The sequence below is a fragment of the Leopardus geoffroyi genome, chromosome D3, assembly GCF_018350155.1.
Source record: "Leopardus geoffroyi isolate Oge1 chromosome D3, O.geoffroyi_Oge1_pat1.0, whole genome shotgun sequence".
Lineage (NCBI taxonomy): Eukaryota > Metazoa > Chordata > Mammalia > Carnivora > Felidae > Leopardus > Leopardus geoffroyi.
This window is the reverse complement of record NC_059339.1, coordinates 43,143,708-43,158,178: the sequence shown is the minus strand read 5'-3', so window position 1 is coordinate 43,158,178 and position 14,471 is coordinate 43,143,708. Positions and strand designations below refer to the sequence as shown.

The 14,471-nt window shown below is 37.6% G+C and overlaps 1 protein-coding gene across 2 annotated transcripts in view; it reads left to right on the top strand.

Annotated features, from left to right (window-relative positions):
• The first annotated feature begins 4,793 nt into the window (after nucleotides 1-4,793).
• CLUL1 (clusterin like 1) overlaps nucleotides 4,794-14,471 on the top strand; it is a 30,900-nt gene continuing 21,222 nt past the window's right edge. The window contains exons 1-4 of one of the 2 annotated variants that reach the window (XM_045457890.1): nucleotides 4,794-4,893; nucleotides 5,736-5,854; nucleotides 7,503-7,651; nucleotides 13,462-13,629. In XM_045457890.1, coding sequence (XP_045313846.1) covers nucleotides 5,749-5,854; nucleotides 7,503-7,651; nucleotides 13,462-13,629 — 423 coding nt within the window. In that variant the 5' untranslated portion in view covers nucleotides 4,794-4,893; nucleotides 5,736-5,748. The remainder of the gene's footprint in view (nucleotides 4,894-5,735; nucleotides 5,855-7,502; nucleotides 7,652-13,461; nucleotides 13,630-14,471) is intronic. The other variant, XM_045457889.1, reaches the window with a different exon arrangement.

Below are 14,471 nucleotides of genomic sequence, written 5' to 3'. Positions count from 1 at the left end.
ATTTATCTACTTAGAATGTGTTTGCATATATTCAAAAAATGCCAGCTATATAAATAATCTTCAAAATGTTTTATCTAAGAGTTTATTTACTCTATTTTGTATTGTGGCTTACATTTCCAAAGAAATTTGTTTGGCCTATATAGGAATATATGTATCATAAATTTCAAATAAAAAAAATGCTTAAGGTTGTAACGGGTCCTATCAAAACAAAATTGTGTAGAGAAGAGAAGATCAAGATGGCAGAGCCAGAAGATCCTAAGCTCACTACCTCCCACAGACACACAAAAACTACAACTACATATAGAACAACTCTCTGAAAACAACCTGCAGGCCAGTAGAACAGCCTTTCCACACCTGAAGATATAAACAAAAAGCCACATTGAGACAGGTAGGAACGACAGAGATGTGGTCTAGTCAGGAACTACAGCCCTGGTACAATGAAACACACGGGAGAAATGTCATGAATGTGGAGGTCCTTCCTGAAAAGCAAGGAATTCAAGCCTGACATCAGGCACCCCAGCCCTGGGTCCCTCCAAGGAAAGACGAGCCTCTGTAACACCTAGCTTTGAAAATCAACAGGGCTTAACTCCAGGAGAGCTGAGACTCTACTTTCAAAAGGCTCATGCACAAATTCACTCACTCTGAGACCCAACACAGAGGCAGGAGTTTGAAAAACTCCTGGGCCATGTATGCAGGAGATTTATTGACTAGTTTTAGGGAATGTGCCAAAGGAGCAGGAAGTTGTAAGAACCTTCTCTAGGGATAGGACTGCTGACAGGCCCCATTTTCCTTAATCTCCTTTTAACTAGCATCTACCTTGATGAGTGACATTTCTGATACTTCCCATCTAACTTGCTACCACCATTCACCCTACCCAGGTAGACCTGCCCTGCCCAATCCACCTACTCTGGCAGGCACTCCTCCAAAGTGACTCCCACCCTACCACACACCATGGATAGCTCAGCCAGGACCAGAGTCCCTCTCCAAAGATACTTCCACCCTGCCACGCCCAGAGAACATCCTCCCCACCAAAGCAACTCCCACCCCTGGAAGGGGGCAACCCTGCCTACCAATGTACCTGCAATAGTCAGGGCTGGGCTTTACAACCAACCACATCAAGGACCAGCCCCACCCACCAGTGCCCCCTCAGCATCAATAAATGAAACAAAACAATAAATAATAGAAAATAATAATGAGACTAAAAGTTAGTTCTTTGGAAAGATAAACAAAATTGATAAACCTTTAGCCAGACTCATCAAGAAAAAAGAGAGAGAGAGAGAGAGAGAGAGAGAGAGGATCCAAATAAATAAAATCAGAAATGAAAGAGAAGAGGTTATAATCAACACCACAGAAATACAAAGGATTATAAGAAACTACTACAGGGGCATTTGGGTGGCTCAGCTGGTTAAGCATTGGACTCTTGATTTAGGCTCAGGTCATGATCTCATGGTTCATGAGTTCAAGACCCACATTGGGCTCTGTGCCGACAGTGCAGAGCCTGCTTAGGATTCTCTATTTCTCTCTCTGCCTCTCTCTCAAAAATAAATACATAAAAATAAACACTTAAAAAAACAGGTATTATTCTGCCATAAAAAAGAATTAAATCTTGCCAATTGTGACAACATGAATGAATCTAGAAGGTATTATGCTAAATGAAATAAGTCAGACAGAGAAAGACAAATGCATATAATTTCACTTACATGTGGAATCTGAAAAACAAAACAAATGATCAAACAAAAAACCAGATTCTTAAATGCAGAGAACAAACTGGTGGTTGCCAGAGGGGAGGTGGCTGGGGGGATGGGAGGAATAGGTGAATGGGATTAAGAGGTACAAATTTCCAGTTATAAAATAAATAAGTCATGGTGATGAAAAGTACAGCATAGGGAATTATAGTCAATACTATTGTAATAATGTTATATAGGGACAGATGGTGACTACACTGATCGTGAGGAACAGTGACTAATGTTCAGAACTGTTAAATCACTATGTTGTGCACATGAAACTAATATAGCACTGTATGCCAACTAAACTTCAATCATAAATTAAAAAGAAAAAAAAACATTAAAAGGATCACATATCACAATCAAGTGGGATTTATTCCAGGCATGCAAGGATGGTTCAATATCTGCAAATTATACCACATTAACAAAATTAAGGATAAAAATCATATAATCATCTTAATATATGCAGAAAAGCACTGGGGAAAATTTAACATCCATTTATGATGAAAACTCTCAACAAAGTGGGTACAGAGGGAACATACCTTAACATAATAAAGACCATATATGACAAACCCACAGCTAACATCATACTCAATGGTGAAAAGCTGAAAGTTTTTCCTCTAAGATCAGAAAAAGACAAGGATGCCCACTTTTACCACTTTTATTGAACATAACTCTGGAAGTCCTGGCCATAGCAATCAGACAAGAAAAAGAAATAAAAGTCATCCAAATTAGTAAGGAAGAAATAAAACTGTCACTATTTGAAGATAACATATGATACTAGAAAACCCTAAAGACTCCACCAAAAACTACCAGAACTAATAAATGAATTCAGTAAGGTTACAGGATACAAAATCAATATACAACAATCTGTTGCATTTCTATATATTAATAATGAACTAGCAGAAAATGAAACTTAAAAAGTCTTATTTACAACTGCATCAAAAAGAACCAAATACAAAGGAATAAATTTAAGAAAGGAGATGAAAGACCTATACTTTTAAATTATAAGACATTGATGAAAGAAATTGAAAATGACACAAATAAATGGAAAGCTATACCATGCTCATGGGTTGGAAGAATTAATATTGTTAAAATGTCCATACTACTCAAAGCAATCTACAGTTTCAATGCGCTTCCTGACAAAATACCAATAGCATCTTTCACAGAACTAGAATAAATAATACCACAAATGATCCTGAATGGAATCACAAAGACCCTAAAGAACCAAAGCAATCTTGAGAAAGAAGAACAAAGCTGGAAGTATCACACTCCTTAATATCAAACTATACTATGAAGCTAAAGTAATAAAAATAGTATGGTACTGGCACAAAAACAGACATATATTTCATGTGAGATATAAACTCACATGTATATGATCAACTAATTTACAACAAAAAAGGCAAGAATAGGCAATGGAGAAAAAACAGTCTCTTCAACAAATGGTGTTGGAAAAACTAGACAGCTATATGCAAAAGGGTAAAACTGGACCACTTTCTTCCACCATATACAAAATAAACTCAAAATGGACTAAAGACTTAAATCTAAGACCTGAAACCATAAAACTCCTAAAAGAAAATATAGGTAGTAAACTCTTGGACATTGGTCTTAGCAATATTTTTTTGGATCTGTCTCCTCAGGCAAAGGGCAACAAGCAAAAATAAACATGTAGAACTATACCAAACTAAAAAGCTTTTGCACAATGAAGGAAACAATCAACAAAACTAAAAGGCAACCCACTGAACGGGAGAAGATATTTGTAATGATATATTCAATAAGGAGTTAATATCCAAACTATGCAAAGCACTCCTACAACTCAACACCAAACAAAACAAAAAACAAAAAACAAAACCCACAAACAGTCTAATTAAAAAATGGACAGAGAGGGGCGCCTGGGTGGCGCAGTCGGTTAAGCGTCCGACTTCAGCCAGGTCACGATCTCGCGGTCCGGGAGTTCGAGCCCCGCGTCAGGCTCTGGGCTGATGGCTCAGAGCCTGGAGCCTGTTTCCGATTCTGTGTCTCCCTCTCTCTCTGCCCCTCCCCCGTTCATGCTCTGTCTCTCTCTGTCCCAAAAATAAATAAACGTTGAAAAAAAAAAAAAAAAAAATGGACAGAGAGGGGTGCCTGAGTGGCTCAGTCAGTTAAGCATTTGACTCTTGATTTTGACTCAGGTCATGATCTCACGGTTCATGGGTTTAAGCCCTGTGTCAGGTCTCTGTGCTGACAATGCAGAGCCTCCTTGAGATTCTCTCTCTCCCTCTCTTTTTGCCCCTACCCCACTCATGTGCACTCGCTCTCTCTCTCCCTCAAAATAAATAAATAAACATTTTTTTAAATGGGCAGAAAGTAAACATTTTTCCAAAGAAGACATGCAGATGGTCAACAGACACATGAAAAGATGTTCAACATCACTAATCATCAGGGAAATGCAAATCAAAACCACAGTGAGGTGTCATCTCACACCCATCAGAATGGCTAGTATCTAAAAAACAAGAAATAACAAGTGTTGGTGAGGATGCGGAGAAAAGGGAATCCTCATGCACTATTGGTGGGAATGTAAACCAGTTCAGCCACTGTAGAAAACAGTATGAAAGTTCTTCAAAAAATTAAAAATAGAACTACCCTATGATCCAGTAATTACACTTCTGGGTATTTATCTGAAGAAAATTAAAACACTAATTCAAAAAGATATATGTACCCCTATGTTTATTGCAGCATTATATACATTTACATTTATTATAGCATAGGTAATATAGTCAATAATATTACAATTACTTTGTATGATGACAGATGGTAACTAGACTTATCATGGTGATATTTCATAATGTATATAAATGTCAAATCACTATGTTGTACATCTGAAACTAATAGAATATTGTATGTCAACTATACTTCAATTACAAAATATTTGTGTATAATAACGTTACTCAAGGTCATTGTTCCTGATCATGTGCACAGCCCGCCCTCTAGTGTTTCTTTCTAAAACCTACCAAATTTTAAACCATACTCTTAATCTCAAAATATTAGGCTAATAGGATTAAGAACTGTGTCATCAAATTAAAAGAACCAGGCTAAATCCCTGACAGAGATGAAAATTAATTCAGAGAAAATTGAAGGCCCTTTAAGAAGCGGGTGGTAACCTCACTGGAGAAATACTGCAAAGTTAGTGGTAAATATATATTAAAAAGTTTCATTTGGTAAAATAAGGTCTTAATAGAAAGAAGAGTTAGTTCAAATGATAGGTGTAGATATGTAAAATGGGATAGTTTTGTAACTACTAGTAGCAGTGTTATTTTATTAAAAAGACAATCCAGATGTTGATTAAATAATGAAATTATTTCTTCCCGAAATAACAAATATACATAAAGCAGGTAAATATCTCTTTGGGAAGAGTTAAGATAATCTAACTTATTTGTATCTGGAATGTTTATAACAAAAGTATATCAAATTAAATTTAAAAGAACATTCATTATCTGAAAAGAAAAAAAATAATTGTACATTATTCATGTATCTTGATGGGTTTCATAAGACATATAAGAAAAATCTGTGAGGTTATTTTTGCTTTCATGAAAGAATAAGTCATAAACTACCCAGGGTAAAAACTTACTTGAGCACTCAGAATTTTGGAGGAAAAAAAATATCCTTCTGACATATTTTAACTAATTCTGTATTTCAGGCTGTTTCTGTTGACAAGAACATACAATGAAGTATGGATTCTATGGGGCTGTGATCCATACTATTTGATGTCTTGAAGTTCAAATACTTCAAATGATGACCTTATTTAACTGTCATAAAGAATGTAAACAAAATAGGGACTTGGGTTGTCTTTTTTTTTTTTTTTAATTTATATTCCAGGTCTCCTTATGTCTCAGGCATATTAGCATAACTTGTCTAAAATCATAAAGAAAAATTGACAGAAAACTGCTTGAGATCGCCATGTGTTTTCAATTGATGCTGGCAAAAACGAACCTAATGGAAGGCATTTGGTACAGGTTTATTTTTCCTTTGCAGTAACAGCAGGAACATGAAGCCATCACTCTTGGTGTTTATTGTGTATCTGCTATGGTTGGAAGGACGTCACTGCGCACCTACTTGGAAGGACAAAGCCGGTATCCATGGAAACCTGAAGGGTATGTTTGGTTTCTTTATCTGCTCTGTGTCCTGTTTGCATGTTTGCATGTGTTGCTGGCATATACAAGTGATTTACGGTTGAGAGATAACCGTATTCATTACGGCCCTCCAGTTTCACGGTAGGATGTTCTCTCAGCACTTAAACCAAGTAGACATGATGCCAAACATCTGGAATAAAAGTAGAGAATTCCAGCCGAGTATCTGAGAACGTTCACATATCCAGATGTTTGCTATCACACAGATAAAACTTGCCAACTTTCGGGCTGCATTTCTTGGTATCATCCAGATGTTTGGTGTCCTCTCGGCACGGTTTTAACGAACAGTGAAATTCTTTTCTAGCATTTGAAAAATTTAAACAATTAAAGTTATCTGTGCAGTTATTCCTGAAATAGTGAAAGAATGGGTTATAGTGACATTGAATCTGGTTAGTCTATGTTCATGAACTTGTGACCTTTGCTTGACGATATATGCTTTGGGTACTGAATACTTAGAAAAATAAATTAGTTAAAATGCTGCTTTAGGAAGGTCTATGATTAAACTCAGAAACAAAAATAAGTTTCTTTGGAAGCCACACTGACTACTGCAAAGAGAGAATGACAATGAATTTTATACCCACCAAAGGCTTATTAAAGATGTAGAAAAGAGGTGTAGAAAAGTCTGTAGAAAAGAGGTGGCTCAGTCGATTGAGTGTCAGACTCTTGATTTCATCTCAGGTCATGACACCAGGGTTGTGGGATTGAACCTTGCATCGGGCTCCATGCTGAGTGCGGAGCCTGTTTAGAATTCTCTCTCTCTCTCTCTCTCTCTCTCTCTCTCTCTCTCTCTGTGCCTGGGCACCTGGCTGGTTCAGTCAGTTAAGTGTCTTGATTTTGGCTTAGGTCATGATCTCATGAGTTCGTGAGATTGAGGCCTGCATCGGGCTCTATGCTGACAGCACAGAGCCTGCTTGAGATCCTCTCTCTGCCCTTTCCCTACTTGTGCTCTTTCTCTCTCAAATTAAATAAATAAACTCAAAAAAAAAAAAAAAAAAAGGTATTCTGTCTCTCCCTGTCTCCCTCTGCTCCTCTCTCCTGCTTGCATGCTCTCTCTCCCTCTCTCTAAAATAAAAAAGTAAATACAATTTTTAAAAGGGTATATAAGAGATGTCCAGCAGGTTATTAAAGAATCTTGTATTATATGAGATGCTTTCTCATATAATGCCTCCTGGGAAGGCAATTGAAGCTGAAAGAAAGGGCAATTGTTTGCTGTGTTTGAGGTTCCCATTTGGCATTTAATATAAATTGTCTGTGAAGAAAATCTGAATTTTTTTTCTAATATAAACACACCTGAGTTTTAAGTGAAAGACAAAAAAAAAAAATGGATAACTGGAAACAGGCCCCTAGTGAAAGGACAAGAATGAGGTTAAATGAACTCTGACTTGTCTAGGAGCTCAGACACGAGGAATAGAAGGTATCATCTACATGGCAGCTGTGTCCGTGGGGCAGCTAACAGCCAATCCATTGTTATCTGCTTCCAGAATTTGATGCTGCAAAAGAACAGCTAAGTCTCTATTTAAGGGACATAATGAAAACTGGTGAACTTATTGTATTCTGATACACTGCAATTTGATCAGATCTCAAAGGGAAAAAACTACAATGCTTCTTTTAGGTTTTCCTGAGGCTGGAGACATAGATGGAGACGAAGAAGTGAAGAAGGCTTTGATTGGCATGAAGCAGATGAAAATCATGATGGAAAGAAGAGAGGAGGAACATACCAATCTAATGAAAACCCTGAAGAAATGCAAAGAAGAAAAGCAGGTACAGTAATTGGGAATAACACCTGCTCTTAAATATAGCTAGACCATAAATACTGCATCTGTTAGTGCAGTTGATGACTTACTTATTTTCCCTAACAGTAGATTTTCTGGAGAGCAGCTCTTAGTGGATGAAAACTTCAAAGGCAGAGTGAGCCTGTGCAGGACTCCAAATCCAGGAATTTGAGGGATTCATCTCTGTTGGGGAAGTGCTACTTTCTTAAAAATACTTTATCTTTAGTCCATTCTGACTTCGGACATGGAGTCAAAAGTGTTCATGGAGTTTTTGGCTAGATCTGTGGTCTCCAAAGGTTTTTGAGCCCCCATCCCTATTACTAATATTATTCTTAGTGTTCACTCCTAAATTTATGCATATTAGTTTATTTGTAAATTAGACACACGAATTGCTACCATTACTATCTCAAGGCACAAAATAGATGTAGGATGAGGTTCATCACTAGCTAGGGTGGATGTTAAATCCATATTTTGAATAATCTGGAAAATATTTTGAAACTTTTTAGCTGATGGCCAGGTCTGATTAGATCATAGTTTTACTTTGTCATGTGACCAACAAAGAGCTTATAATGAAGACATTTCAGCTCTGCCGCTTGCTTCTTGTCTACCTGAGCTTAAATTATTCATATTTTTTAATCTCATGGGTATTGTTTGGTTTTTATCAAGAATCTTTTGAAGCCTCTTGCCCATTTGGTGAGGGCTAGCTTAATTAAAACTAAATAATAAAACCATCATTCACCTGAGCCCTCTAAATGGCAATTCATTGCAATCGGCTCCAAGGGAACAAAGAGAGAGGGAACCAGTGTGGATACTCCTGGAATGTGGAGGACCCACTTCCCCATGGTCCTCTCGAGCAGTTGGTGACATGCAGTGGTCTGACATAAGCACCACAAGAGAGCACCAATGTATATAAAATACTACATCAGCCTAATAAGTTTCTTTATTCAAATGCCTTTGCTTAATAGTTACAGTTCAAACTATGTATCTTACCAATGGAAAATACACATTACAGTTGACCTTTGAACAATGTGGGAGTAAGGGGTGCTGACCTCCAGTCAAAAATCTGCATGTAACTGTTGACTCCCCCAAAACAATTTCTAATAGCCTACTGTTGACCAGAAGCCTTACCAATTGTATAATCGATTAACTCATATTTTGTGTGTTGTATGCATTGTGTACTGTACTCCTACAATAAAGCTAGAGAAAAGAAAATATTAAGAATATCATAAGGAAAAGACAATACATTTATAGTACCGTCCTGTATTTATTGAAAAAAATCCACCTGTAAGTGGACCCATGCAATTCAAACCCATGTTTTTAAAGGTCAACTATATATCCAAATATCCAGAGAAGATGTTAAAAATTGTTCATATGTTACAGAATTAAGCTTAATATGTTTCTAAGTTATGAACATTGCATGGCTCACAGTTTAATAACATTAACAATGAACATAACATTCAAAACAATTCAATTATTTTTTAAAACTATTTTCAACATTACCCTTAAATCAAAGAGGAAATCAAAACTGTAATAAAATAATTTGGAAAGTATTCTAAATTTTAACACTGAGAGTAAATTACTTTAAAATTTTATTTTTAAAAATTTATAAATGTGGTAAAATACACATAACATAAAATTTACCATCTTAATTATTTTTATGTTTATGGTAAATAGTGCTGAATACCTTCACAATTCTGTGCAGTCAATCTCCAGAATTCTTTCCATCTTGCAGAATTGAAACTCTGTACCCATTAAACAACTCCCTACTTCTCTTTCCCTGCCACCTACTTCTCCTTCCCCGCCATCAATTTTTTTAATTATTAGTTTTTTAAATGTTTATTTACTTTTGATAGAAACAGTGAAAGCTGGGCACAGGGCGGGGAGGTTGCAGAGAGAGAGGGAGACACAAAATCCGAGGCAGGCTCCAGGCTCTGAGCTATCAGCACAGAACCCAACATGGGGCTCAAACCCACAAACCGTGAGATCATGACCTGAGCCGAAGTCAGACGCTCAACCGACTGAGCCACCCAGGCGCCCCCTTTTTTTAAAATGTTTATGTACTTTTGATAGAGACTGGGGATCAGTTTTTAAATTGAAACTTAAAAATAAAAGTTTTAATATTTCCTCCCTACACCTATACCTATAAACATGTAAAGTTGGAGGCCACCAACTGCAGATAGCTGCTGGAATTCTTTATTTCTGAGCACAGTGGCCTCTGGGTGTCCATTGAGCCACTGGAGCAGGTCTGTGTGACAGGCTGACCCCAAAGCTATCTGTGAACCTGTCACCAGATTGGTTGATGTTACAGCCACACCTATACCTCTTGTGGCACAGGGTCCCTAGCAAGGAAAGGAGATCACTTGACTAGCAGCTGCAAACCCTCCTCCCTTTGGACAGCAAGCAAAAGATTTGAGGAAGTCAAAAATAGCTCCTTATAAGGATAATGTGAAAGCCTCTGGAGCTGGATTCTTCTGTGATGGGCTTGTGAGCTGGCCCCTGGGAATAATGACACTAGGTATCATTTACAGGCCCTTTATAAAACACATTATCATGTGTAGTAATCCTTCCAACATCTGCATAAACCATTACTTTCCCTTTACAGCTAAGGAAACTGAGGCTCATGATGTCCATGAGCGTGTTAACCCAGCACAGTTATGAATGACCCCAGAGAAAATCAGCTGTCGGCACTGTGCCTCTGGGACCCAGTGACTTTCTGTTTTTGTCCCTTTCTCTGGCCTCCCCACAAGTCAAGGGTGTAATACTAAGAAAAGAATGCTTCAGTTAGGGGTGGGTCAAGTAAACAGATGTCAGTTTCAGTTTGCCCTCAGGAATCCCAAGAACTAGTAGGATTTTTTTCTTAGAAACCTTCTTACTATATAAACATTCATTAAATTATACTCTTAAGATTTGAAGCCTCAAAAACTTAATTTAAAAAAAGAAAAACCAGTTTAACTCTGAGTCCCCCTCCCTAAAATTACTTTGTTTTTTTTATTTTTAAAGAAAAAATTTTTGTAACGTGTATTCATTTTTGAGAGAGACAGAGTGTGAGTGGGGGAGGGGCAGAGAGAGAGGGAGACACAGAATCCGAAGCAGGATCCAGGCTCTGAGCTGTCAACACAGAGCCTGATGCGGGGCTCGAACTTATGAACCATAGGATCATGACCTGAGCTGAAGTCAGACGCTCAACTGACTGAGCCACGCAGGTACACCCCTAAATTTAAACTGAGGATAAAGGATACTTTAGGCAAACGATGACTTAGCAAATATGGGGTTGGTGCCCCCAGTCTACCCATCCTCAGGTGACCTAGGGTCATCACAAACCCCTTCACAGCCCCTCCTTATTAATATTGAATATTATCATACCAATATAATATTAATTATATATATTATATAATTATACATTATATTAATATAATATTATATATATAATATTAATATAATATAAATATAAATTATATTTATATATTTATATATATTTATATAATTAATTATATATTATATAATATATATTAATTATTTATATATTATATTTATATACAATTAATATTATATTAATATAATATTAATATTCAGAGAGCATCTGAAATTAACTGAAAGTGAGAAACTCCAGGGTGGCTTAAAGTGATTTGACCCCCACACCAAGTTTATATAGGACTTTGAAAATCTGTAAACTACAGGAATAGTCAGCAGGTAGGACATTTTAGGGGGAAACAGAAGGAATGGGCAGGGCATTTCTCCCCAGAGATCTTCCTCCATGGCAACATTACACTACCAAAACTTGGGACATGTGATTTGGTAATTGGTTTTTGTTGTGCTCTCAGAAGGAAGTGGAAGGAAATCGAGGCACACTATGTGCCTTGCTTGTTTATCTCAATACAAAACCTTAAGAGGTAAATCCTATTGCTATTCTTATTTGCTAAGGAAGATACTAAAGCTCAGAGATGTTAAGCCATTTGCACAAAGGTACACAGTGAGTGTAGTTTGGAATTGGAAATATTGGGATTTCGGTTTATGGTGACAATGAACAAGACATTTAAAATTGGTACTGACTGGAACGCCTGGGTGGCTCAGTTGGTTGAGTGTCCAACTTCTGTCTAGGTCACGATCTCACGCTGTGAGTTCGAGCCCTGGGTCAGGCTCTGTGCTGACAGCTCTCAGCCTGGAGTCTGCTTCGGATTCTGTGTCTGCCTCTCTCTCTGCTCCTCCCCTGCTCATGCTCTGTCGTGCTCTCTCTCTCTCAAAATAAACATTTAAAAAATAAAAATAAAATAAAATAAAATAAAATAAAAATGGTACTGACTGAGGAAATGTGGGCAGTATTGTTTCCAGCCATGGTGGGGTAACTTTCTTGAGAAGATGCAAGAACCCAAATTGATCTACAATGCCCAAGGAGATAAGGAAATCCTCAAAAGATTCTCAGTGCCCAACTAGTTCTTTGGGCTTAACATGACAGGGAAAGGTGATTTCTTTTTCTTTTCCATTAGGTAAAAATCAATACTAAATTGGTTTTAAGTACAGAAACTTTGCCTCCACTGTGTGGTTTTTCACTTAAGGGAGTCACTGTTAGCTCTGAGACTGTTTTATGGAGGAGTCCATTATATCCAGTCACTCCCCTGAACTAGGTCTCAGGCTTGGAGGGAGCTTGTCTTTAGAAGTCCACACTAGCAAGGAGACCAGGGGTCTAGGCAGGGGTGCTGGCCTTGGGGAAGGTCCTGGGGGCAGGGCTGAGATTCTCAGGGACAGGCTCCTTACCACCCGGCGTGGGACCTGACCACATACAGCAAGGCACCACGAGGGGGAGCACTCGGAATATAGACAAGAAGAAAGACAACCTCAGAACACTGGCATGTCTGCAATTAGAGTGTAACTGGCTGGGCAGATCTGATTTGATATACAAGAATTGCCCTTTCTTGCAATGTTTAAGAACATACAAAAATTAAAGCAACATAAATGACGGAAATAAATTTGTCAGCTTTATAAACTTTAAAGCCCACTTTCCACATCTTCCAAGAACTATATGTGAAGACAGACAAGTAAACAGGTAAATTATAGTCATCCCCCAGAGTAGAGACCACATCCTAATTCACCCGCATCTAGTGTAATGTCTGTCCCGTCACAAGTACCCAATAAATAGCTGTTGAAAGAAGGAATAAATGAATGAACAGATGGATAAGACTTTCAGTCTTCAGTAAGGATCAACCAGTGTCTTTTCGTTAAACAAACAGAAAGCATTCAGGTAGACCTGTTAACAGCTAGGGGCACAAAGAAAGAGTAAAGAAGTACATCAGAATACGCATATTTTAAAAATCAGCTAAGGTACACATAGAGTTATGAAATGGAAATAGGACGTTTGTTTCTTTTTTTAATTTTTAATTTAATTTTTTTAAATTTACATCCAAATTAGTTAGCATATAGTGCAACAATGATTTCAGGAGTAGATTCCTTAGTGCCCCTTACCCATTTAGCCCATCCCCCCTCCCACAACCCCTCCAGGAACCCTCAGTTTGTTCTCCATATTTATGGGTCTCTTCTGTTGTGTCCCCCTGCCTGTTTTTATATTATTTTTGTTTCCCTTCCCTTATGTTCATCTGTTTTGTCTCTTAAAGTCCTCATGTGAGTGAAGTCATATGATATTTGTCTTTCTCTGACTAATTCCACTTAACATATTACCCTCTAGTTCCATCCACGTAGTTGCAAATGGCAATATTTCATTCTTTTTGATTGCCAAGTAATACTCCATTGTCTATATATACTACATCTTCTTTATTCATAGGATGTTTGTTTCTACTTTTTAATTAGGAAGCCCTGAAACTCATGAATGAAGTTCAGGAACATCTGGAAGAAGAACAAAGTCTATGCCAGGTGTCTTTGACAGATTCCTGGGACGAATGCAAGTCTTGCCTGGAGAGTAACTGCATGAGATTTTACACAACCTGCCAATCTAGCTGGTCCTCTATGAAAAATACGGTAAGGGAAAAATAGAGCTCAAGGTTTCAGAATACTTAAGGTACATACTCCAGCTTAATTTTTAAAAATTAATTTATTTTACTATTTAGAATAGAAATGCCTGACCTGATATTGGCCTTTTGTGACCTAGAATCTAACATTCATGCTATGTACAAATCACCTGTGTATATTCAAATTACAAGATAAAACAGTCATTCAGTGTTCATCTCTCCCTTTAATGACACAGGGAAATATCCTGAATCTTTCTGTCTTGTATTTGTCCTTTGTGAATATGTTCCCACTAGATTGTAAGCTCTTTGAGGGCAGGGACCACATGTTAGCTGTCTTCATTTAAGCATTAGGTATCTAATAAATGTTTGCTGAATTGCATTCTAAATAATAGTATTATAGTCTCTGATTTCAACCTGCTTTAATTTTTTTCCCTGGAGGCCAAACATTTGAAGACATCCTCTGCCTCCTGAATCTCTCCTTCAATAGGCTTGCCCTCTTACAGCAACACACACATATGCACACATTCATGCCCTCTTTAACCATATCTATGCATTCCCTATAGGACTGGCATGTTTGTTTGTTTTGTCCCCTTTGGCTATCTGTCTGGGCAGAGGGAATCACAGAGGGTGGTGACCTGAATAGGATAAGCTCTGCCCCATAAAAGTCTCCTATTCTATTGGCCTAAATTTCTCTTCCCATTTGAGACGTGAGCTGAATATGAAATGCAATGAAATTTCCCTCTCTATATTACAGCTTGCACTACTTACAGTAGGCTCTTGGCTTGGCAATGCCATACCCAGTTATAGAGGGAGCAACCCCTAGGACAATTCATTTGCCAAGTTAATTTGCCT